General features: G+C 39.1%; 1 protein-coding gene across 1 annotated transcript in view; it reads right to left on the bottom strand.

Moving 5' to 3' along the window:
* Nucleotides 1-19,437: 19,437 nt before the first annotated feature.
* The window catches only part of ccdc83 (coiled-coil domain containing 83), a 68,102-nt gene continuing 62,014 nt past the window's right edge, over nt 19,438-25,525 (bottom strand). Inside the window, exon 11 of the mRNA XM_041198704.1 lies at nt 19,438-19,611. Within this exon, the coding sequence (XP_041054638.1) occupies nt 19,438-19,611 (174 nt within the window). The remainder of the gene's footprint in view (nt 19,612-25,525) is intronic.

Genomic DNA, 25,525 nt, shown 5'->3' with positions numbered 1-25,525 from the left:
AGGGAAGATGGCTTTGATTGTTGGGGGTCAATCATCTCAGTTCTAGGACATTACTGCGCAATTTCCTCAGGGTAGTATCCTAGGCCCAACCCTCTTCAGCTGCTTCATCAGTTACCTTCTTTCCATCATAAAGCCAGTAGTGGGGTTTTTCACTGATGATTACACAATGTGCAGCACCATTTGTAACTCTCATACTGAAGCAGTCCATGTCCAAATGCAGCAAGACCTGGACAATATCTGGACTAGGGCTTACAGGTAGGTAGGAAGTAACATTCACGCCATACAAGTGCCAGATAATGACTATCTCCAACAGGTGAGAATCTAACCATCGTCCCATGGCATTACCATCGCTGAATCCCCCCCCTATCAACATGGCGGGGGGGTGGTGGTGGGGTTACCATTGACCAGAAACTGAACCGGTCTAGTCATATAAATACTGTGGCTACAAGAGCAGGTCAGAGGCAAGGAATCCTGTGGTGAGTCTCACCTCCTGACTCCCCATAGCCTGTCCACCATCTACAAGACACAAGTCAGAAGTGTGATGGAACACTCTCCACTTGCTTGGATGAGTGCAACTCCAACGGCACTCAAGAAGCTTGACACCATTCAGGACAAAGCAACCTGCTTGATTGGCACCACTTCCACAAACATTCACTCCCTCCATCTCTGACACAGTGGCAGCAGAGTGTACCATCTACAAGATGTACTGCAGCAACTCAACAAGGCTTGTCAGACAACACTTCCAAACCCTTGACCACTATCATCTAGAAGGACAAGGGCAGCAGACACATGGGCACACCAGCATCTGGACATTACCCTCCAAGCCGCACACCATCCTGACTTGGAAATATATCGCCGTTCCTTCGCTGTTGCTGGGTCAAAATCCTGGACCTCCCTCCCTAATAGCACTGTGGGTGCACCTACACCACATGGACTGCAGCGGTTCAAAAAAGCAGCTCACCACCACCACCTCGAGGGCAATTAGGGATGGGCAATAAATGCTGGCCTAGCCAGCGAAGCCCACATCCTATGAATAAAAAAGAACAAGAGCCCAAAGAAGAAACATCTGCCTAGTTCAATGTACAGATGAGGTGAGAATAAATATTAGTTAATTTTAGGGTTTTGAAGTGTCTTAAATTCTTAATATCTGCTCAAGATTTAAGCTGTAGTCTGACTTGATTTTCATTGTATGAGGCTAAAAGGTATATTGAATGAGCAGCAATATGTGTGGGGTAATATAGTCACGTTTGACTGCCTGTTGACAATTGTCATCTTCATGATAATGCCTGTGGCTACTTTACCACGTTTATCATCTCCCAAAGGTGGAAAATTGAGGCACCATCAACACAAGAATGCATTGCATATAACGTGCTGGTTTTAGTGTAAGTGATTTGATAATTTATGGATTTGTAATTTGTTATATCACAAATGTGTTTCATTATGTGGGAGAAATTGTACCATAAACCAAATTTTCAGTATGGTAGAAATGAAATGCATAACTTCAACAATAAAATGTTGGCAGCTAATTGAACAAGATTGTGAAATAAAATTAGAAAATGCTGGAAATACTCAACAGGTCAAGTAGCATGTGTGCTGAAGGAACAATTTACATTTTAGGTTGATTACTTTTTGCCAAAATTTTAAAAGTAGCAGCATTTGATTATACAAGTTTTGATAACTGCTTGTTGCAATTAAGGTACCGAGAGGCTGGCACTTGTGAAACATATTTAGATTTTAATATAATTCAAATTTATTTGTGCATGATGTACACATTTGAACATATCAGCATAATTTTTGTGTGCTTCAAAGGCAGTAGCTCATGTTGGGTGTATGATTCCCTGGGTATTGTCAGCTTTTTAGTATCTTTTTCAAGCAGTCATTCTTTATGTACATAAGCAAAAATTCTGTCAGACTGTTGAAACGTGAGGCATCATATCCAAGCCTAATGTTGCTCTCTTCTGACATTCATACAAATATCTTTCCAGCAGAGGTCACTAAATTACAGTCGAGTAGAATTGTACTTCCTCCTCCGACTTCAGAAACTAAAAAGGAGTACTTTAAACAAAGTGTTTGGTCTCTCCTCCCACAGATGTTCATTCCGTTGAATGATATGGCCTTGGGAAATAATCTCCTATTCTACAAAAAAGAGCTTTTCTGTTCTGTAGGTTGGCATAGTGCTGATATGAGTTACTTGTCCATAAACACATTGGAGGGATAGTAAGAGTATGAGCACTTCACCCAGACATGTCAGCATATCCTGCTAGTTCCTAGCGAAATTATTTCTATATCTACTGTATCCTTACTCCTACGTGCATAGGGGAACAATTCAGATCCAAATTGGTAATGCAGCTTTTTGTGTGCTCTTCACCCACCCACTACAACCGCCTCAGCATACTGTAAATGGGGGAAAAATTAAATCAAACATCTTGCCTTTAAATGAGAACAATATTATTCCTTGGAATGCATCTGAGAGAGATTATATTATGCTATATAAATTCATGTTCTTTGCCTCCATTGTTATTTTATTCAGTTTTAAGCTGTCATAAGGAGGAATTCCCATAGAAATGGGAGTAGCGCACCATGTACTTTATGGCAGTGTCAACTACAAACTGTTTCTCACATATTCTTTAAGTGGAAATAGTTCAGCATGCACTGGGTTTGGATTATTGCCTTAATACTTCTCACTGTATCCATTAGCTATTTTGAATTGTACACTATAAAATTCTTATCTTTACTGAATACAAATAATGCATTGTAATTGATATTTGGATGCAGATTTCTCATACTTTTGCATCACCTTGTGGATTTACAAATAATAAAGCCAGATGTGTTTCATAAGGCCTGTGGTTTAAATGAAATGTTTGAAAATCCTGAACACATCAAGATTTTGTGTAAGAAGTTGAAATATTAAGAGGAACGAATGTGTTGCTGCTTTTCCCAATATTTTACTCTGTGAACATTGCTTTTGTATTTTAAGAGAATAGAATTCCAGAATGAGGAAATATAGTTTTAATATATCAAGATCGGTGCTATCCTTATCAGTGCTCTTGTATGTTGTTGATTGTAATTTACTTATGTCTGAGTTTTTACTGAATCTACCTTATTTCTTTGACATTTGAACTGTTCACTGTTTAAATTTAAACTCCCTTGAACTTTATTCTGTTCTTTATTAAATACAGTTGAAGGCAGCTACTGATGAGATGCCTAACATCAGATGAACAATAAATTTTCTTCCAAGCTAAAGCCCCTAACTGCTTTGGGCTAAATGTGTGAATACTGGGGCAGCGACTCACATTCACAGAAAATAAGAATGAGATAAAGGGGTTAAAGACTGAATAAAATTTTGAATATGTTTATCCCCAAATGGTTTGGGGGTGAGCAGAAGCACGGAATGGAAATGATGAGACCTGAGTGCAATGAGGAACGAGTGCTAATTTGGGAATTTGGTGGAACTGGAATATCTTTGGTAAGTTTTTCTCAAGCTATAATTTAGATTAACAGTCAGACTCGAACTTTAGAACTGCAAGAAGGTTAAAAAGCCAGTGGCAGTTATCTGTCAATCAATTGAAAGTAACTGCCTAAATAGATGTTAATTACTGTAGCAGGAAGCTGACTTAGTTTTTGCCGCTTTTTACATATTTTTCTCGGCCTCCAGTAGCTGGTGAGTGTTCAAAGGCATTAATTAGGTGCGCAGATAGGTGATTGGTTGGTGAGTTTTAAGATTTTGGCCCTCTAAACAGGATAGTAATGGGGAGATATAAAAAAAGCTTAAATATTTAAACTACTCATAAGAGTTACAGATAACAATTGGGTGGCATTTCTAAACTTGAAACCTAATTAGTTAAACACAATTAGGGTAGAACAGGTGACGTGTTGCATCTGTAGCATGCAGGGAGCTGGTGGACATCATTGTGATACATGGCCAGAACATCTACAGCAAATGCTTGCAGCTTGAGTAACTTCAGTTCAGAGTTGATGAGCTGGAGTCCATGCTTTGGACATTGTGAATCATTAGGGAGGGGGAAAGTTACCTGGACACTTACTTCCAGGAGGCAGGCACATCCCTTAGGCTAGGTATTTCAGAATTGTTCTATCTATGGTTAAGGACAGGCAGGCGTGACCGCAAGTGAGGCAGGAATGGGGACCGAGAAGGTAGCAATAGAGGAGCCTCCGGATGAGAGCAAGGACTGCAGGGAGGATGGGTGAACTGACCATGACACCGTGATGCAGGGAGCTATTAAAGTGGGGGGACTAAAAAGAAATGAGAATGTAAATGTAGAGGAAGTATGGTTATGGAGATAGAGCCGAGAGTGAGAGTACAAGAAGGCTCTTGCTTGCCCAGTGCCAGGGTTAAGGGCATTTCCTCTGAGCTGGAGAGGAACTGGGAGAGGTAGGATCTAGCTATTGTAATGCATGTGGGTACCAATGACATAAGTAGGGACTGAAGGTGTCTAAGCAGCTAGGGGCTAAACTTAAAAAAACAACCACAAAGGTAATCTCTGATTATTAATAACACCTGAGCCATGAGCATAAGATTAGAGAGTTGAATGTGTGGCTTAAAGATTGCTGAGAGATAAGTGGGTTTTTTATGGGGCACTGGCATCTGTACTGGGGCAAGAGGAAGCTGGACAATTAGGATGGTCTTCACCTGAAATGCGCTGGTGTCCTGGTGAGTCGTATAACTCGACAGAGCTTAAAACTAAACAGTTGGGTGTTCACATGAGGGAGATTTGGAAAGTTAAAGAGAAAGGACCAGACAATAGTACTGGGTAACGATACAGGTAATGGTAACCTGAGTGTGACATAAAGGGACAGAGTGTAGAAACATGAATGCACCAAAAATATGGTCAGAAAAATAGCTTTAACCTAACAGAGGAGGGTTTGGGTGAAGGGAGATTTAGAAATCAAAAGATAGAAGTTGAGACAATAAGAAAATAAGACAATGTGCAGAAAGAGAAGCTGAGGGGGGCTAGAGTTTAACGGTAATAGTGCATCAGAAAGTAAAGTCCATGCAGGCATGATAGTTGAAAAAAAAATCACTTTATTTGAATGCATGGGACATCCACAAGAAGATAGATCAGCTAGTGGCACAAATAGAGATAAATGGTTTAGATCTAATCACCATTGCAGAGACATGGTTGGAAAGTGACTGAGGTTAGATAATATTCCAGGGCACACAATATTTTGAGGAGGGATACCCTGTTAAAGAATGACATAAGGCATCAGTGAGAAAGGATCTTGGTTCAGATAATCATGAAGAATCAGTATGTGTGGAGATTCGGAATAGAAAGGGTAAGAAAACACTGGTGGGAATAGTTATCGGTACCCTAAGTTATGCTGTTGGGCAGAGCATTAAAGAAGAAATTACTGGAGTTTGTAACAGAGGCAATATAATTGCTCTGGGGGACTTCAATCTTAATTTAGACTTGACCAATCAAATCAGCAATGGTGGTGTGGAAGATGAGTTGGAAGAATGCTTTCATGACTCTTTCTTGGAGCAATATGTTGTGGAACCAACTAGGGTTAAAGCTACTTTGGATCTAATATTTTGCAATTAGGCAGGGTTAATTAGTAAAAGAATTAGTGATCCTAACACAATTGATTTCCACATTAAGTTTGTAAATGGCATGCTCTTAATGCCAATTACATTGATATGAGGGAGAACTAGCTAAGGGTAATTGGGTAAATAGACTCAAAGGTATGGCAGTAAATGAACAGTGGGAAACATTTAAAGAAATAATTCAAAATATCCAACAAAAATACATTCCTTTGAAGAATAAAAGCTCTGAGAAAGATGCATCTCTGGCATAAGAAAGTTAAGTATAGTGTTAGATTAAAAGAAGAGACTTATAATGTTGCATAGAATAATAGTAATCTGGGGATTGGGAATGTTTTAGAAGCTAGTAAAGGACCACCAAAAAGTTGATAAAAATAGAGGAAAAAAGTAGAATAAGAGTAAACTAGCCAGAAACACAAGAGTTTCTACAAGGTTAGGGTTAGAGTTAGTATAATAAGAAAATAGCTCAAGTAAGTGGTCCTTTAGAAGCAGAGATTGAACAAATATTTTGTTCAAGACACAAGTTGTATACCAGAAATAGAGAGTAACTAGATTAAAAAAGTGAGGTAATTAGTATCAGCAGCGAAAAAGTACTGAAATAACACAAGGGACTAAACAGCCAAATATCTAGCACCTGATGGCCTACATCCTAGACTTCTAAAGAGTTAGCTGCAGAGATAGTGGATGCACTGGCTATGATTTTCCAAAATTCCCTAGATTCTAGAACGGTCCCAGCAGATTGGAAGTTAGTAAATATAACACCATTATTCAAGAAAGTGAGACAGAAAACAGAACTACAGGCTGATTAGCCTGACATCAGCCATCGGGAAAGTGCTGGAATCTATTATTAAGGAAGTCTTAACAAAACAGTTGGAAAGTAGTATGATTAGAACAGTCAACATGGTTTTACAAAAGGGAAATTTTGTTTGACAAATTTATTAGAAGTTTCTGAAGATTTAACTAGAAAGATAAATGGGAACCCTTAGATGTGGTATACTTGGATTTCCAAAAGGCATTCGATATGGTGCCACACAAAAGATAAAGGCTCATGGAGCTGAGGGTAATATATTAGCATGAATAGAGGATTGAACAGGAAGCAGAAAGTAGGGATAAATGGAGCATTTTCAAGTTGGCAGGCAGTGAATAGTGGAGTGTTGCAAGGATCAGTGCTGGGGGCCTCAGCTATTTATAATTATTAATGACTTAGACAAAGAGAGAGTAATTTATCTAATTTTGCTGCTGACAATACAAATCTGGGTGGGAATGCAAGCTGTGAGGATGACGGGCTGCAAAAAGATATATAGATAGGTTAAATGAGTGGACAATAAGTTGGCATATGGAGTATAATGTGGGAGATTATTCCGTTTGATCGTAAGAATCGAAAAGCAGAAATTTTTTTTCAAAGGCGTGAAACTTGTAAATGTTAATGTTCAGAGAGCTGTGTGCTTGTACAATACACACAAAGTTGGCATACAGCTGCAGCAAGCAAGTGGCAAGGAGATTGGAGTACAAGAATAAAGAAGTCCTGTGGCAACTGTATGGGACTTTGGTGAGACCACAACTAGAATATTGTGTGCAATTTTGGTCTCCATATTTAAGGAAAGTTATATTTGCATTGGAGGCAGCACAGTGAAGGTTCACTAGATTGGTCCCCGAGATGAGAGGGTTATCCTATGATGAGAAGCTGAGTATATTGGGTCTACATTCCCTGGAGTTTAGAAGAATAAGAGGCGACCTCATTGAAACACTCCAGATTATGAAGTGGTTTAACAGGGTAGATTCGGAAATGTTGTTTACCCTGGCCAGGGAATTTAGAACAAGGGGGCATAGTTTCAGGATAAGGGGCTAATTAGATGAGAATTTTCTTCACTCAAAGGGTTGTGAAGCTTTGGAATTCTCTACCCCAGAGGTTTGTGGATATGCCATCACTGCATATATTTAAGGCTGAGATGGACAGGTTTTTAGTCTGAGAATTGAGGGATATGGAGAGCAGGTGGAAAAGTCGAGTTGAAGCCCAAGATCAGCCATGATTCTATTGAATGGCGGAGCTGCCGAGACATTATGGCAGTCTCCTGTCCCTATTTCTTATGTGAGGAATTGGTTAATTGTTTCTTAAGTGGTAATTTTGCCAGCTGCATTTGACACTAGATGAAATTTGAGTTGCATTTCAGCTTGTTCAAAATAAGCTACAAATATATTTTTCTAAAAATTGGGTTAATTTTTTTTTTAAAAGGCAGCCTCATGTCTCATGACATTGAAGCAAACAGTCTTAAGGTAAGAATCTTGACAGAGAAAAACTGGTATCCCTGAACCTCACTGGCTTCAGAAAAGTGGAAGAATATAATATCTAACAACATTGAGGAAACCCAGGCACTAAAATACATTTGATGTACACATTTATTAAATAAAGATGGCTTATATAAAATCTTTAATCCTGAAGCTCCATAGCTTCCACCAATGAAGCATTTCTAAAGTTTTCAGTATTAGAACTGAATTTTGCAAGTTCATTTATATCAAATGTGCAATATTTAATCTTGATACAGAAAATCGGTAACCTGTATAATAAATTGTTACCCATTGCAGAGAATTATTCTAAATTGAAACTTTAATTTGTATTGATTTTAAAAGCTCATAGAAAATTGCCTGTTGTGTTGCAGCCTCACTGATGTGTTGTCAAAATTAGATGTTTTGGTTACTACCTTGAAATGATTTTGTACTTGTGAAGCAGCTCGGATGTAAGTTGTTAACCCTGTAATAATCTGCAAAGTTTCAAAGCACTTACGCACCAATTTCTTACCTAATTGTTTTTTTTTTGTTTGAGGCTAGATACTTGTGTGCTGGAAGGATAAATTTTCCAAACCCTGAACTGTGCTTTTCTGACACCTATAAGTGTTCAACAGGGGTTGCCACATAGTGATCAGGGTGGAAGGCCGTGCTTTCTGCCCTGCAGAATGAAAATTGCCAGCTGTAGTTGAAAACAGCCAGTGACAGATATGTGTGTGACCAATGCACCCTCTGGTTTTACTGAGCTCTTCAGCATAAGCTGTTGACAACAGTGACTAAATCCAAGAAAGTGACAGTGAGAGGAATCTGTCTCAACCATCAGGCAATATTATGAATATATTAAACTATTGATATGAACAATTTAATTACCAATAATTGCTTGGTAGGACAGAACTTGAGAAGTGTGGCCATGGAGAAGGCACCAGGGAACTGTTTTTCCCAAGCTTTTGTTTAATTTTTAAAAAGTGCAATGCATGTCTTACTTTATCATGTAGCAGACAGGTCCCTGCATGTGAATATATGTAGCTTCCAGCAAGCATACGTGAGCCACATTATAAGCGCGGCTGAGATTAAATTGGTTGTTAATGTAATTGTTCAGCAAGTGCTGCTCAAACATGGAATCTCATCTAATGGACATTACGTTTTGAGTTTTGCAAGCACGGGCTGGTTGAGTATGGTCAGTACTCTACCCATTGTGAACAGCTGAAAGAATGTGTTGTTTGATACGATCTGCCAGTTGGGACATATGGCTTATGTACCTTGCATCACACTGGCACAGACATTTACATGTCACATTACTCATTTGTGTGGTAAGTAGAATGCCTTTTTAGCTTGATGATAGCATCCTGTGAGTGGAAAATAACACTCGTGTTGCTAGTGTATAGGAGCAGTGTGAAATGACTAGCTTCATTTGCTCAAATTTTTGAGATGCCTTTCCAGGGTAATTTGAGCTGGGCACTTTTTTCAGGCCAAAAATGATGGCCGTTGGCCCATTTGCTCCCTTTGAAATTTGGCATTCTTGTGTATGTCCTGATGGGTGTAAGATGAAAAGTTTGACAAGGTGCCTCTTATTTCTGTAATATTCAATTTAATTATCCTCATCCAACCTGGTTCTCAATAAAACTGGATGATGTTCAACTCTCATTTGAAATGTGATGTGAGAGATTGGCAATTACTTGACCAAGTTCAGATTTATTTAGAAAATAAAAACAAAAGTGAAAATAATAAGCAAGCCTGAAAGCATTCTGGAAGGAGAAACAGCATGAATGTTTCGAGTTGAATATGACTCTTCAGAATACACTATTCAGAGGTTCTGAAGAAGTCATATTCGACTCGAAACATTAATTCTGTTTCTCCCTCCACAGATGCTGCCAGGCCTGCTGAGTATTTCCAGCATTTTCTGCTTTAAGATTTCCAGCATCTGCAGTATGTTGCTTTTATTTCAGATTGATTGAAGTTTATTTGAAAAATTTCTGTTTTGTGATGTACGCACATGCACAGACAAAAATAAATAAAAATTGGTGAAAATCGCCTGTGTTTTTATTTCAAAAGCCAGGGTTGAAAATGGTGTTGCCTTCAAGAAATTATTCTTTCAAAAGCATTGATTTAAAATAGGGTGCTTTTGAAAAAAAATAGAGGGTGGTGGAAGTCTGGAAATTCACTGCTTGGAGGGTGGTGAGAGACACAAACCCGCAGCGTGACTAAAAGAAGCACTTGAATATGCACCTGAGTTGCTGTAGCCTCCAGGGTTACAGATCTAGAGCTGGAATGTCTGATGGACAGCTCATTTTTGGCTGGCAGAGACACAATGGGCTGAATGGCCCCCTGTGTGGTAAATTTCAAGAGCTGTTGGACCTGGAGTTTTTCCAGTATTTTCGGTTTTTCTTGCTTGTCTAGTCTGTGAGACAGCTCTCCTGATTTTGGCACTAGCCCCCAGGTGTTAGTCAGGAGGACTTTACAGGTCAAGAGTTTGAGTTTGCCATTGTCGTTTCCAGTGCCTAGGTCAATGCCGTGTGGTCCATCCAGTTTCATTCCTCCTTTGATGCTTTGTAGCGGTTTGATACAACTGAGTGGCTTGCTAGGCCATTTCAGAGGGCATTTAAGAGTTAACCAGATTGCTGAGAGTCTGGAGTCACATTTAGGTCAGACCAGGTAAGGATGGTAGATTTCCTTTCTTAAAGGACATTAGTAAACCAGATGGGTTTTTACAATAGTCAACAATTGTTTCATGGTCATCATTAGACTTTTCTAATTTTAAACAAGCCTTTAAACCCACAAAGGTGAAGCTCTTCAGATAGCGAATTCAAAGTTTTATTTAAAGAAAAATATAAACCAGTACAGAGTTTCAATACAGAATTATGACATAAATTCAGAATTAGTTGAATCAAAATATCTAAGAATACTATATTTATACAATTAAACCTCCTAATAAGTATCAGTCTCTGTCTTCTTTCTACACTAAACTAATTTCAGGTACATCACCTAAAAGAACATAAGCATACTCATCTTATCCAAAAGTCCTCTACAACTTTCAACGGATGATCAGTTCCACCAAAGCATGCATCTTCTTTCTTCCTTTTGAATAAGTATCTTCAGTCAGAATATGGTTAACATCTTATCATCTTCGGTCTGAATACAACTGGTTAACAGTGTCTTTGGAGTTGAGATTTTTAACCCTTAGAGAAGGTTCGAGATCCTCCCTCTCCACTTGCTAATAGGATCTAGTTCATCCATTGATTGGCTGACATTTTCTTTAATTTAGCCTAATTAGTTTTGGCCTTTGTGCATAATTAATCTTGATAATAGAACAATGAAATTTCAATGTGTTTTTTACTCTTATTTCAGACATGTGACTTTATATTTTGTATAACTTCTGGTTTCTAAACTTTCTTCTAATCTGATTTTAAATACATTCTTTTGTAGCTATTTTGTGTCTACATTTTAACTTAAGGTTTGTGAGAAGACTTAATTCCAACACAAAATCTCCTTAGGAACATACGTAGTAAAAACCTGTGTAAGTTTAAAGACAAATCTTGTGATAAATCTACTAATTAATTAATAGTTATTTAATTATAACTGAGACTTGATTTTAATTTCTGGGCTAGGGTCCAACCATTCATCTGAGTTGATATATCAAGGTGTCCTTCACTGTTCCTTATCTGTTGTTTCCATAGCTACATACATTCTATAGTGCAGATTTGTTTAAAACTACAAAAATAATTCTAGCGAGTTAATGTCGATTTAAATGTAAAGACTTCAAAAAAGGGAACAAAACATGGCTAAAAGGTGAACTAATAATGCCAGTTCTCTTAATGGTCCAGGATTAAATCTTTGTTATTAAAAGGCATAGTGCTTGCAATTTTGATATTACTGGCATGTTCCTATACATTGTTATACACCATTATTGTAGGGTACATGCTGTGATTATGTTGAAGTTGACAAAAGTTTTCAACGTTGCAGCGTCATGCATTGAACCCCCTTTTTTAAAAAAAGTCTTAAATATAACCAAGCTTTTAAAAATATCTCAATTCATTCTAATGTTCTTCAAAATTGAGGTTCAGTATCTTAAAATCATCTATTGCTAGCTTGTCTAATTCATTGTCAGTATAACGATATATAAAGTGCTTATTGTCAAGGAATCATGTTACTTCTAAGATGGCTTCCTTTGGCCTTGTTAGTTTATTCAGTAAATTTAGTTTGAGAATGATTGACTTTTACTAAAAATCACAATCTAAGCTTACTTATACCCATCAGGCTTAAAACCTTGTATTAGGAGATGGGATACACCACAAATACTTGGTTCATTGTATTGGATACTCTTTTTTTTAAAGCCACCTTTTTTCTGGGGTGAGGCCAATTTAGGAACTGTTAGATATTTACTTATAATGTATATAAGTAGCTAGGAACTACTTAGCTAGGATTTAATGTGTTATGCGTAGTGATCTAGGGGGCCACATTTCACAGCTACATTAGAGACTGAAGGGACGTGTACATAACCAGTTTAATCTGGTGATTGTTTTGAACCAGACATCGTGGCAAAATTAAAATGAGTTTCTGATCTTTACAAAATGTGATTATTAACATCTAGGAATCAAAAGACGACAAGAACACAGAGAAAGAACCAAAAGAGGTGACTTTTTTTGGAGGTAGAGGACTGAGGTACTCAAGTACTTTCTATTTGACTTTGCTGCTTAAAAAGGGAGGCAGCAGTGATACTGAAAAGTATCACTCAAAAGTAGATGAGAATTTCTTAAAAGGTTGACAGTCCTCAAAAGTAGAAAAGTCACCTTGTTCGGATGGGATGCAACCTTGATTACTGAGGGAAGTAAGGATGGAAATACTGAGGCCCTGGCCACAATCTGCCAAACCTTGGACATGGGGATGGTCCCAGAGGACTTTTTTTAAAAAAAAGAATGAAACAGGGATAAACCTGACAAATACAGACCAGTCAGCCCAACATCAGTGGTGAGAAACTCGGACAATAATCTGGGCCAAAATTAATCACAGTTTGAAAAAAAGATGGACTAATAAATTAAAGCACTGACTTCTTAAAGGCTAATTGTGCTTGACTAACTTCTTGATTGAGTACTTGGAAGTAATGGAGATTGTTGATAAGAATAGTACAGTTGATGTGTATGGACTTTCAAAAGGCATTTGGCGAAGTACCATACAATAGATATATTGGCAAAATTCGAGTTGATGGGATTAAAGAAACAGTGGCAGTGTGCATACAAAACTGGATAAAACAAAAAGCAGAGTGTATTCGTGAATGGTTGTTTTTCGTTTTGGAGAGAAGTATATAATGGTTCCTCAAAGGTTTATTATTAGGACAAATCCTCTTTTTGATATTAATGACCTGGACTTGTATACAGTGAATCATTCAAAGTTTGCAGATGATACAAAACTCAAAAATGTGGTAAACAATAAGGAAGATAGTGACTGACTTCAAAAGAATATTGACTAGTAAAATGGGCAGACACATGGCAGAGGAAATGTTAATGCAGAAATGAAATGATGTATTTTAGCAGGAAGAATGAGGGGGAGAGGCAATGTGAATTAAGTGGTACAATGTTAAAGTGCATACAGGAACAGATCTGGAGACATCTGTATACACATCTTTGAAGGTGACAGTACATGTTGAGAAGGCTTTTTTTTAAAGGAGGCATGTGATCCTTGATTTCATTAATAGAGACATAGAGTACAAAAGGAAATAAGTTATGCTAAACTTTTGTGTTTAGGCCTCAGCTTGGAGTATTGTTCAATTCTGGGCACCTAACTTCAGGAAGGCTATTAAAGTCTTGGAGAGGGTGAAAAGATTCACTAAAGTGGTAGCGGGGTGAGGCACCTTATGAACGAAGTGGAGAAGCTGGGGTTGTTCTAAAAGCAGAAAAGATTTAAGAGGTGATTTGATAGAAAGGTGTTCAAAATCATGGATTGCTTTGATAGATTAAATAAGGAGTAACTTTCCAGTGGCAAAAGGGTTGGTAACTAAAGGACAGATTTAAGATAATTGAAAAAAGATCCAAAGGTGACATATAAAAAAATGTTTTAAATTGATTTGTGATCTGGAATGCACTGCCTGAAAGAGTGGTGGAAGCAGATTCACTAATAACATTCAAAACAGAGTTGAATAAATACTTGATGAGGGAAAAAAATGGGCTATGGGGAAAAAATGGGATTAATTTGATAGCTCTACTGGAACAGGTAAGATAGGCTGAATAGACTCCTGTACTGTATGATTCTTAAGATGGTTCCTGAGTAAGCAGGTCCATACTCAGCTCCTCTCCTCTCAACTCTATCTATTCTGCTCAGCTCCCACTTTTCCTCTGCTTAAGATCTCCTTAACTACAAGTTCCAACTAAACATTTCAAGTTACTTGTGAAGAGTCCCAACTCACCCCATGACCGTTTGTATTTTGTTTTGATTGTGCTTTTTCAATGGCTGAAACTGTACTCAAATTTGACTTCCAACTCCTAGATTCCTTTTGCCATCAGGAATCTTCTGCTGTGCCTTGAGTATCCTTCTCAGTTGTTTCACGGTACTTTTTCTATCCTACAGCTCATCTCCTCCTCTCCCCCCCCCCCCCCCCCCCCCCCCCCGATGTATTTCAGTGCATTACTGGTTTCTCAGTTTTACTATGCTTCTATGTGGATTCTAGACCAAAATCCCCTTTCTTCATGTCCAAAAGTTCATTTCCCTGCTGCTTCTGGAACTTAGTGATCTCTAACATTGCTGATTTTTTTTTCTTCAACAGCTTTGATGTCTGAAATGGACCTCCATCCTCCCTTTTCTCATCTAGCTGAGAGCTTTTCACTCTAACTGCTCCAGCTTTCCTTCATTCCTACCATTTATTCCATTGTTTTCCACTGGTGCTGAATATCTGATATATTCCCAATTCTGCCTGCTTTCTACAGTTGCAGACTCCATTTGTCCATATATTGGCTCCATTGGTGCTCAGCACTAATTAAAAAGCTACTTCCCACCTCTGCTTGATTTGTCCTGGCTGATGTTCAACTCTCCACCACCTTGGCTCTCCATTTTCCATGGGAAAACCTCTAGCGTAGTGCCATCTGATACTCTGCCCCTCCTGGAGCCACTTGCTCTCCATATCTGTATCCAAACTTAGACATTAGTTAGTTAGTGCTTCAAGCTGACTCCACATAATCTGCAAGTCAACTATGTACCACCATGTCTGATTTTGACTTTAACTTTGGACTTGTTCTTATTTTCATCTCCCTGTTCTTTTTTTAAAACCATAACCTTTCAATGCAACCTAAATTTTCTGTGTCCATTCACATTTGCATTTTGGCTGCTGCTTCAGACCTGAGGCCAAAAAATCCATCTCTTTCTTTCTTTCTTTAATCCTCCTGCCCTCCTGTCATCTCCCTTTCCTGTGCCAGCCATTCCATCTTATATTTTGCTCCTTGCTGATACTGCCACAGCTCCCACCCCCCACCTCCCCAACAATTCAACCCCAACTTTTTATTATTCCTCCACTTTGCTTCCTTCTGTCCCAGATTGGACTTGTTCTTGAGTAAGGACACAGCTTCCCACTGTGCAGATCTGACCAGACCACATCAAGAACTATCATTCCCTGTGCTGTGTAAAAACTGCCCACTACGGTAGAATCATCTTGCAATGCAAAAATAACTTTTTTTCTCCATTATTGGCTGTATTCTCTGTCCCCTCCACCCTCATTTTCATGTGCAAGTTGCTCATGAACTTTTGAAATTAAGATTGAGACCATCTGTTCAGCTGCCAATGCCATATTCCTCCCTGTCTTAATCCTGAACCGACACCTTTCTCTAGTTTCTCTGCTATTTCCTGTCATGTCCATTCTGAAATCATTTGCCATACCTATTGCTCCTTTAGTTCCATTCCCACTAAACTGCTGATCACCCAATCTCCCTTCCTGGCCTTCATGCCAATATAAATAGTTCTCTCTCAAGTACTGTCCCTCTGACTTTTAAAATGTGTCGCTGTTCCTCTCCTCCAGAAACCCATCCTTGACTTCTCTTACCCTGCAAACAACCTCCCCTTTTCAAGTGCTTGAACATGTTATTGCCTTCCAAACCTGAGCCCATCTTTCCCACAACTACATGTTTGAACCTCTCCAGTTGGGTTCTGCCCAGCCATAGTGGCTGTAATCAAACTCACATTACATCCCTGTGACTGAGACCATTGTGCTCTCTCCTTCACCATTCTGTTGGATCTCTCGGCAATCTTTGACACTGTTCACCATCCTCCTCCAATGCAGCATTCTGATGTCTACTTGGTTATGAATTCCTCCATACTACTTCAGTCATAAAGGATCGTGCAATGACTTCTCTCCCCACCCCTGGGGAAAATGGGTGGGAAAATGCTGAATCCTACACCTCGCAATTCTTGTAGTGTGCTTCCATCATTAGAGAGGTAATTGACAGTCTTACCTTTGGATTACTGAGTGAAGGAGGAAATGAGTTTTTTTTGCCCCACAGTGCTATAATTTATTATTGGGTGTATATTGACACAGTGTAACATGGATATTTTGTTTCCTTAAGGATTCCAATCTTCTACCAAGTTTTCTTGACACTTTGTTTTCTCTAGTGATGATGTAAATTCCTTAGGTACCGGTATGTAATCAGTGGGCACTGTAAGGACTTGAATGCATCATTCCCCCTGAAATACTATTTTAATTTAAATAAGTTTCCTTTAAAGTTTTGATTTTTGTTATAGTACCCTATAAAGGCTGCTAACTTGTTTACTCATTTTGTTTATTTGGTTTCCTCAAAAGAGTATAAATTCCTTGGTTAGGATCTAAATCCAAGCTCCTGTGCTATTAGGATGAGCAAAATTTCTGGGATGAGACTACTTATTTAAATATGTAAGTTTTTAATATTGATTTGTAACAATGGATGGCTTTTTTTATGTTTACACTCCTCTTCCTTCAAAATATAATTCCATGCTTTGAAAGTTAGACAGATAGTAAGAGTTTCTATAGATATTTTAAAAAGAGTTAACAAAATGAGCATTGGTCCTATAGTAAGTGAGTCTGGGGAATTAATAATGGAATGAAAAGGTATTTTGCATAGGTTTTCAATATAGAGAATACAAGCAACATCCAAAAATAGCTGTAAATCAGGAAATGGAAGGTAGGGAGGAACTGAAGAAAATTACAATCACCAGGGAAGTAGTACTGAGCAAATTGTTGGAGCTGCAGGCTGAAAGTCTTTGACTCTGGGGAGTCAGAATGCAGGAAACTACAAGCCAGTTAGCTTAACATCTGTCATAGGGAAAATGTTAGAAGCTATTAATAAAGATGTATAGCAGGGCACTTGGATAAATCCAAGGTAATCAGGTAGAGTCAATGTAGTTTTGTGAAAGGGAAGTCATGTTTAACCAATTTTTTGGAGTTCTCTGACTAAATAGCATGTGCTGTGGATAAAGGGGAACCAGTGGATATACTGTATTTAGATTTCCAAAAGGCATTTGATGAGATGCCACGTCAAAGGTTGTTTTGTGGAAAATAAAAGCTCACGGTGTAGGGGGTAACATGGACAGAAGATTGGCTAGCTGACAGGAAACAGAGTAGGCATAAATAGGTCATTTTTTTGGTTAGCAGGATTTAACGAGTTGTGTGCCACAGGGCTCAGTGCTGCAATAAGAAAGCATCTTATCTTAAAGGTGTGAGATTGCAGAGCTCAGATGCAGAGAGATCTGGGTGTGCTAGTGCATGAATTGCAAAAGGTTGCTATGTAGGTACAGCAAGTAATGAAGGAAGCTAATAGAATGTTATAGTTTATTGCGAGGGGATTTAAATATAAAAGTAGTGAAGTTATGCTTCAGCTTTACAGGGCTTTTGTGAGACCACATATGGAGTACTGTGTACAGTATTGGTCTCCTTATTTAAGGAAGGATGTAAATGCGTTGGAAGCAGTTCAGAGAAGGTTGACTAGGCTAATACCTGGAATGTCTTATGAGGAGAGATTGGACAGGCTAGGCTTATATCTGTTGGAATTTAGAAGAGTAAGAGGTGGCTTAATTGAAACATAACATCCTGAGGGGTCTTGATAGGGTGGATGCTGAAAAGATATTTCCCCTTGAGGGAGAGACTAGAACTAGGAGTCACTGTTCAAAAATAAGGGGTTTCCCATTTACTACAGAGACGAGGAGAAATTTTTTTCTGAGGGTCGTGAGTTTTTGGAACTCTGCTTCCACAGCCTTTTGAGGAAGAGAGTTTTTGAATATTTTTAAGGCAGAGCTGGATAGATTCTTGATTAGTAAGGGGGTGTGTAGTTGAGGTTACAATCAGGTCAGCCATGATCCTATTGAATGGCAGAGCAGGCTTGAGGGGATGAGTGGCCTACTCCTAATTCATGTTTGTATGTAACCTGACCTCTGTCTTTATGTATGCACCCCAGGCACCGCACCCCCCACCCAAACCAATTCACCCTGCCCCATTTCTCTGATTCTGGTCTCCTCTTGCGTATAACTTCCCACCGACCCCCTATCCTTCCTACCCAACTTTCACAACACTGTTGATGGTCATAATTTCAGCTATGCTGTGAAGTTCCCTCTCTGAATAAGCTCCCCTTTCCTGTGTTCTTTTAAGACGCTCCTTAAAAGTCACATCTTTGACTAAGCTTTTGGTTAACCCCTCCTAATTGTCCCACTTATAGCTTTGCATCTTTTTCTGATCATGCCTCTAAAATGCTTTAGGATATTTTACTACATTAAAGGTACTATATGAATGCAAGCTGTTGTAATCTTATGATAGTTTATCTAACTTTCAGGTGAATGCAAATCCAGTATACTGATTTCTAACATGTTTATGATCAACACATTGATTATAAAAAAATTTATGAATAAAACAAGTAGCCCATCTTTAGCACCTTATTTTGACTTGCATGATTCTGAACCATAATTCCTAATCAAATGAAAATAAAATGTTTGCACTTTTGATGACCTGATTTCCAGACCAGATAAAAGTCATGGCATTTTTTTTTTCCCCTATAGTGTCAATCCAGGATGCAAGGGGTAATTTAGTGATGCCACCAAAATGGCCTTAGAATGAGGGATAATTTTTTTTAAAATTGTCTCCTTACGCTAGTATCTTCTGTAAAAAGCGAAACTACCTTAAATCCCTACCTAAAGTTTCCTTGTTTGCATATCATTTTTAAATTTGGAGCAAAGGTTTAAATTTATATATTTTTAAATTTGAAGTGCAGAATTATGGTCTATAAAAGTAAACATAAGAAAGTAATTGATTTGTGGTTGCTCCACTTACCTTTATGGATAAATGTGGTACATTATATTCAGGAAGTTGCCGGATTCAATTTCTGCTCTGTATTGAGTTATCTTAAACCTGATGGAGTCACTGCCATTGTCCATGGGTACATTAAGGGAACAGCCACTTGGGTGAGATATCTGAACACTGCAGGTGTCTATGGAAATATTTTTCACCATGAGTCAGTGTTTTCAGGAAAGTTGGACTCAGGAGGTGGAAGGGAAGTAAACTAAATTGTTTGAGACTTGTAGCCACGATAGCAGTTGGCTTTAAAATTTTAAATAATCCACTCTGCACCGACTAATGCTTCAAATTACAAGAGTTTTAATACCTATAATATAGCAGATCTGAGCATTGTGCCAGTAACAGGCCACACCATCTCTACTTCATTTGATTTTTCTTCATTTCTCTTTTCTTGACTGAGAGGTTGTGTGTCGGCTTTAAGCAGCATAGCTCTGCCCTCTATGTGTAACAGCTTCTGTTCCAGGGTCCCGCACTCAAAATACTGGAAAACAAATTGCAAATGTTTATACAGTTATATAGTAACTAAAAAAGTGCTATATAAATGCAAGGTTTTATAAAGACACAACGCTCCTGGGAAACACTTTGGGAGGTTTTATGAGCCACATAGATGACCAAAAGCTTGGTCAAAAAGGTAGGTGAGCACGGCAGAGTGATTTATGGAGGAAATTCCAGAGCGTAGGGCCATGGCAGCTGAAGGTACAGCCAATAATGGAGTGATTAAAATCAGGGATACGCAATAAGCACTGGGAGCTCAGACAGTTGTATGACTGGAGGTGCTTAGAGAGATGGGAAAGGACCGAGGTCTTGGAGGGATTTGTGACCAGGGAGGAGAAATTTAAAATCAAACTTTTAAAAAATTCATTCGTGGGATGTGAGCGATGTTGGCAAGGCATTGCTCATCCCTAACTGCCCCAAAAAAGTGCTTGTTAGCTGCCACCATGAACCGCTGTAGTCTATGTGGTGCAGGTAGACCCTCAATATTGTTAGGGAGGGAGTTCCAGGTTCTTGACTCATTGACTATGAAGGAACAGTAATATAGTTCCAAATCAGCGTGTGAGGCTTTGGGGGAACATATGAATCAGGAGCAGGTGTATTCTGACCTCATTACAGCCTTGGTTCAAACATGAACAAAAGAGCTGAACTCCAGAGGTAAGGTGAGAATGAATGCCCTTGACATCAAAGCTGCATTTGACCCAAGTGTGGCATCAAGCAGCCCTAGCAAAACTGGAGTCAATGGGAATCAGGGGAAAGCTCTCTGCAGGTTGGAGTCATACCTAGCACAAAGGAAGATAGTTGTGGTTGTTAGTGGTCAATCATCTTAATTCTAGGACATCACTGCAGAAGTTCCTCAGGGTAGTGTCCTAAGGCCAACCATCTTCAGCTGCTTCAATAATGACCTTCCTTCCATCATAAGGTCAGAAGTGGGGATGTTCGCTGATGATTGCACAATGGTCAGCACCATTCGTGACTCCTCATACTGAAGCAGTCCATGTCCAAATGCAGCAAGACCTGGACAATTTCCATGCTTGGGCTGATAGGTGACAAGTAACATTCACATCAGAAATGCCAGGTACTGACCAACTCCAACAGGAGAGAGTAAAACGATCACTCCTTGACATCCAATGGCATTATCATCACTGCTCCACTATCAACATCCTGGGGGTTACCATTGACCAGAAACTGAACTAGACAAGCCATATAAATACTGTGGCTACAAGGGCAAGTCAGAGCCTAAGAGTAACTCACCTCCTAACTCCCTAAAGACTGTCCACCTCTACAAAGCACAAGTCAGGAGTGTGATGGATCCACTTGCCTGGATGAGTGCAGCTCCAACAACACTCAAAAAGCTTCACACGATCCAGGACAAAGCAGCCCGCTTGATTGTCACCCTTTCCACAAACATTCACTCCCTCCACCACCGATGAACAGTGGCAGCAGTGTGTACTATCTACATGATGCACTGCAGAAATTCACCAAGGCTCCTTCGGCAGCACCTTCCAAACCAACGATCTCTACCATCTAGAAGGACAAGGGCAGCAGATACATGGGAACAGCACCATCTGGAAGTTCCCCTTCAAGCCACTCACCATCCTGACTTGGGAATATATCAGCTTTCCTTCACCGTCACTGGGTCAAAATCCAGGAACTCCCTAACAGCACTGTTGGTGTACCTATACCACAGGGACTACAATGTTTCAAGAAGACAGCTCACCACCACCTTCTCAAGGGCAATTAAGGATGGCAATAAATGCTGGTCTAGCCAGCAATGTAAATGAATTTTTTGAAAAATTGGACCCTCTGATGTACAGAGGGATCTGGATGTCCTGGTACATGACTCACAAAAAGTTAGGATGCAGGTACATCAAGAGACTTGACAGGGTGGATACTCTGCCATTTAATAAGATCATGGCCCCCAACTCCACATTCTTATTTTTAACCTGTTCCTTAGTTCGAGTCTCTCCAATAAGGGAGAACATCCATTCAACATCCACCCTGTCAAGTCCCCCTTATGTTTCAATAAGATCACCTCATTCTTCTAAAGTCCAATGAATACAGGCTCAGCATGTCTAACCTTTCCTCATAAGATAACTCCACCATCCCAGGTACCAGTTGAGTGAAGCTTCCCTGAACTGCTTCTAACACATTCATAACCTTTCTTATGTAGTACTCCAGATGTGGTCTCGCCAACACCCTGTACAACTATCAAAACATCCCTACTTTTATATTCCATTTTCCTTGCAACAAACAACAACACAACCCATTTGCCTTCCTTTCACTTGCTGTACCTGCATCTTAATTTTCTGTGATTCATGTACCAGGACATCCAGATCCCTCTGTACCTCAGTGTTCTGCAAAATACCTCCTCATGGACTGCAGTGGTTCAAGAAGGCAGCTCACCATCACCTTCTCAAGGGCAATTAGGGATGGGCAATAAATGCTGGCCTAGCCAGCGATGCCTACATCCCATGAATGAATTTTAAAAAATTAAATAATATGCAGATTTTCTATTCTTCTTGCCAAAGTGAACAAGTTCACATTTTCCCCTATTGTAATACATCTGCCAAATTTTTGCCCACTTGCTTAACCTATCTATATCCCTTTGCAGGTGCCTTATGTCCTCTTCACAATTTACTTTTCTAACTATCTTTATACATTAACACTTTTAGCAACTATACACTTGACTCCTTCATCCAAGTCATTGATATATAAATTGTAAAAAGTTGAGGCTCCAGCACTGATCCCTCTCAATCACTCGTCACATCTTACCAACCTGAAATTGACCCATTTATCACGACTCTCTGCTCCTGTTAGCTAACCAATCCTTTATCCATGCTAATATGTTACACGTACACATGAGCTCTTATTTTGCTTGGTAACCTTTGATGTGGCGTCTTGTCAAATGCCTTCTGGAAATCTAAGTGAAGAACATCCAAACAACCCCTTTATCCACAGTGGTGGTTACTTCCTCAAAGAACTCTAATAAATTAATCAAACATGATTTCCCTTTCAAAAACCATGTTGACTCTGCCTGATTTCATTGAGATTTTCTAAGTGCCTCACTATAGCCTCCTTAATAGATTCCAGAATTTTCCCTATGACAAATGTTTAGCTAACTAGCTTAATTTCCTGCTTACTGTCTACCCCCTTTCTTGAATCAAGGGCTCAAATTCACCAATTTCCAATCTAATGGGACCTTTCCAGAACCTAGAGAATTTTAGAACATTAAAACCAATGCGTCTACTATCTCAGCAGCCATTTCTTTTAAGACCTTAGGATGAAGTCCGTTAGGACCTGGGACTTGTTGGCTTTTCATTGTAATAATTTTCTCAGGCGCCTTTTACCCTGGCAATTGTAATTATTTTAAGTTCCTCCCTTTCACCACCTAATTCACCATTATTTTTGGGATGATATTTATATCCTCTACAATGAAGACAGATGCAAAATATCTGTTCAGTTAATTCAAACTTACAGGTGGTGTTCTCATGTGTCTGCTGCTCTTGTCCTTCTAGGTGGTAAAGGTTGCAGATTTGGAAGGTGCTGTTGAAGGAAGCTTGGTGAGTTGCTGCAGTGCATTTTGTAGATAGTACACACTGCTGCCACTGTACGCTGGTGATGGAGGGAGTGAATGTTCAAGATGGTGTATGGGTTATCAATCAAGCAGGCTGCTTTGTCCTGGGTGGTATCAAGCTTGAGTATTGTTGGAGCGGCAATCGTCCAGGTAAGTGCAGAGTTTTCCATCATGCTCCTGACTTGTGCCTTGGGGAGTCAGGAGGTTACTTACTTGCTGCAGAGTTCCTAGCCTCTGACCTACTCTTCCAGCCACAATATTTATATGGTTGGCACAGTTAGGTTTCTGGTCAATGGTAATCTTTGGGATGTTGGTGGGGGATTCAGCAATGGTAATTGAACATCATGGGGTGATGGTTAGATTCTTTCTTGTGGAGATGGTGATTTCCTGGCACTTGTGTGGCATAAATATTGCTGAAACAGGAGCTAATGTAGGTCAACGAACACAGGGGTGATAGGTGAATGGAACTTGGTGCTTTGAATAATCAAATGTAGTGATAACAAAAGCATAAATGAGGGTTTCAGCAGCAAATGAAGTGAGGCAGAGACAGTTGATGGAAGTAGCTAGTCTTAGTGATGGAGTGTACATGTGGTCCAAGGTTGAAAACTGCCTCAGACATTGGCCAGGGAGTGGGGCGGAGTTTGATTAGGGAATGTAGTGTGTGGCACATATGAAAGACAACGGCTTTGGTCTTTCCAATATATAGTTGGTGGAGAATTCTGTTAGTCTAGTACTGAGTCGTGGACAAGATGCATGACAAATCATATCGGAGAGGAAGAGTGGTGGTGAGGTATTGCTGGGTAATGTGTATTTCATATGTTTTTTAACAAAAAATGCTACCTAAAATAATTTCAGTCCTTATCCTTGTTTCCACAGCTGCAGCATTGTGAAATTACTGTGGTACAAAACTAAAACTGGTCTTAAATATTGCATCCTAAGCCATTGCAAGGTTGAATGAAAATGAATGTTTTTAAACACTTTCCCAATATGATGTACAGAAGGGATTATAATTCAATCCAGAAAAGTGATCTACTTCAAGATTTGAGCATAAAAAAATGTGCTTTACTTTCAATTTTTCATGCGTTTTGTACTTTACACTAGGTGTACCTACAATCGATCTTGGATTTTAAAACACTCTTTTTATCTGGCAAGGTCCTTAGAAAAGTCATCATCTCCCATTTCTGTTTATCTTTCCCAAAACACTTTGAACCTTCAGATCTAGCTTCCACTTCCCTCATTGCAATGAGACTACCCTAGCTTATGCCTCTCCTCAAACTTTCCACAAATCACAGAATCTCTCCGTGCAGAAGAGGCCCGCCCTTCAGCCCATTGAGTCTGCACCGACATGTGAGAAACACCTGACCTACCTACCTAATCCCATTTACCAGCACTTGGCCCAAGATCTGACATGATTGACAATAATCTGCTACTTGTTTGTGGAACTGTACTTGCATTATTATACTCCTAATTATCCCAAAACAATCAGCATCCCCCCAGCAATGGCTTCTCTTTGCCTTTTGTCGTCATCATCACATCCACCCTTGCCACTGCACCCCTCAGTGACAGCATCTGTAGCATCCATACATATGCAAGTATATCAGATGTACCTCTTCATTTCCTGTGACCATTTCAGTCCCAGGCAGAGTTGGAGATAAGTCAAACTCTATTCCTTTATTTTTGCTTATTCCCCCCACTCCTGCACCCACATCTGCCTGGGACATTTGCTATACAAAATGAGATGCTCATGCAAGTAAATCGAATATCACAGAGAAGGTAAACAAACAATTCAGTGTTCTTTCAAAACATTATCGATTCAGGTAATTTGTTTAAACCCCAAAACGTTATAATTAGGGTTTACAGCATATTTACAAGAACAATTTTATGATTGACTACATTGTATAGATGTAAGATATGTATTTTGTTGTGATATTTGTTTTAATTGCTTGAGCATTTCATATGGATGATAATTCGATTGTAAAGAATAATAATTCCCTATGGTATATAACTTTTTGAAAAGCTGATGAATGCAAGTATAATAAGACCAGCTCACAGTGGTGCTGTAATGGAGATTTATGTTGGAAATCAGGTGACCATTCATGATAGTGAAATTTCAAATTATTGGTATTTAGTTTCATTTTGCTTCCCCATTACATGTTTTTGGAATTGAGTTCTGATTATCAAGTTTTATAATTAAGTCATGTCTCCATTTAAAATGGTAACATGCTGATATATCTGAACAATATTAAACTAAAAAGGAATACATATATTTGCACCATTGTATTTAAATAAAAATATATTCCATACTAAGCTTTTCAGTATCCTAATG

Source organism: Carcharodon carcharias, chromosome 11, assembly GCF_017639515.1.
Source record: "Carcharodon carcharias isolate sCarCar2 chromosome 11, sCarCar2.pri, whole genome shotgun sequence".
Lineage (NCBI taxonomy): Eukaryota > Metazoa > Chordata > Chondrichthyes > Lamniformes > Lamnidae > Carcharodon > Carcharodon carcharias.
The sequence above is the reverse complement of the archived record's forward strand: the minus strand, read 5'-3'. Positions and strand labels throughout refer to the sequence as shown.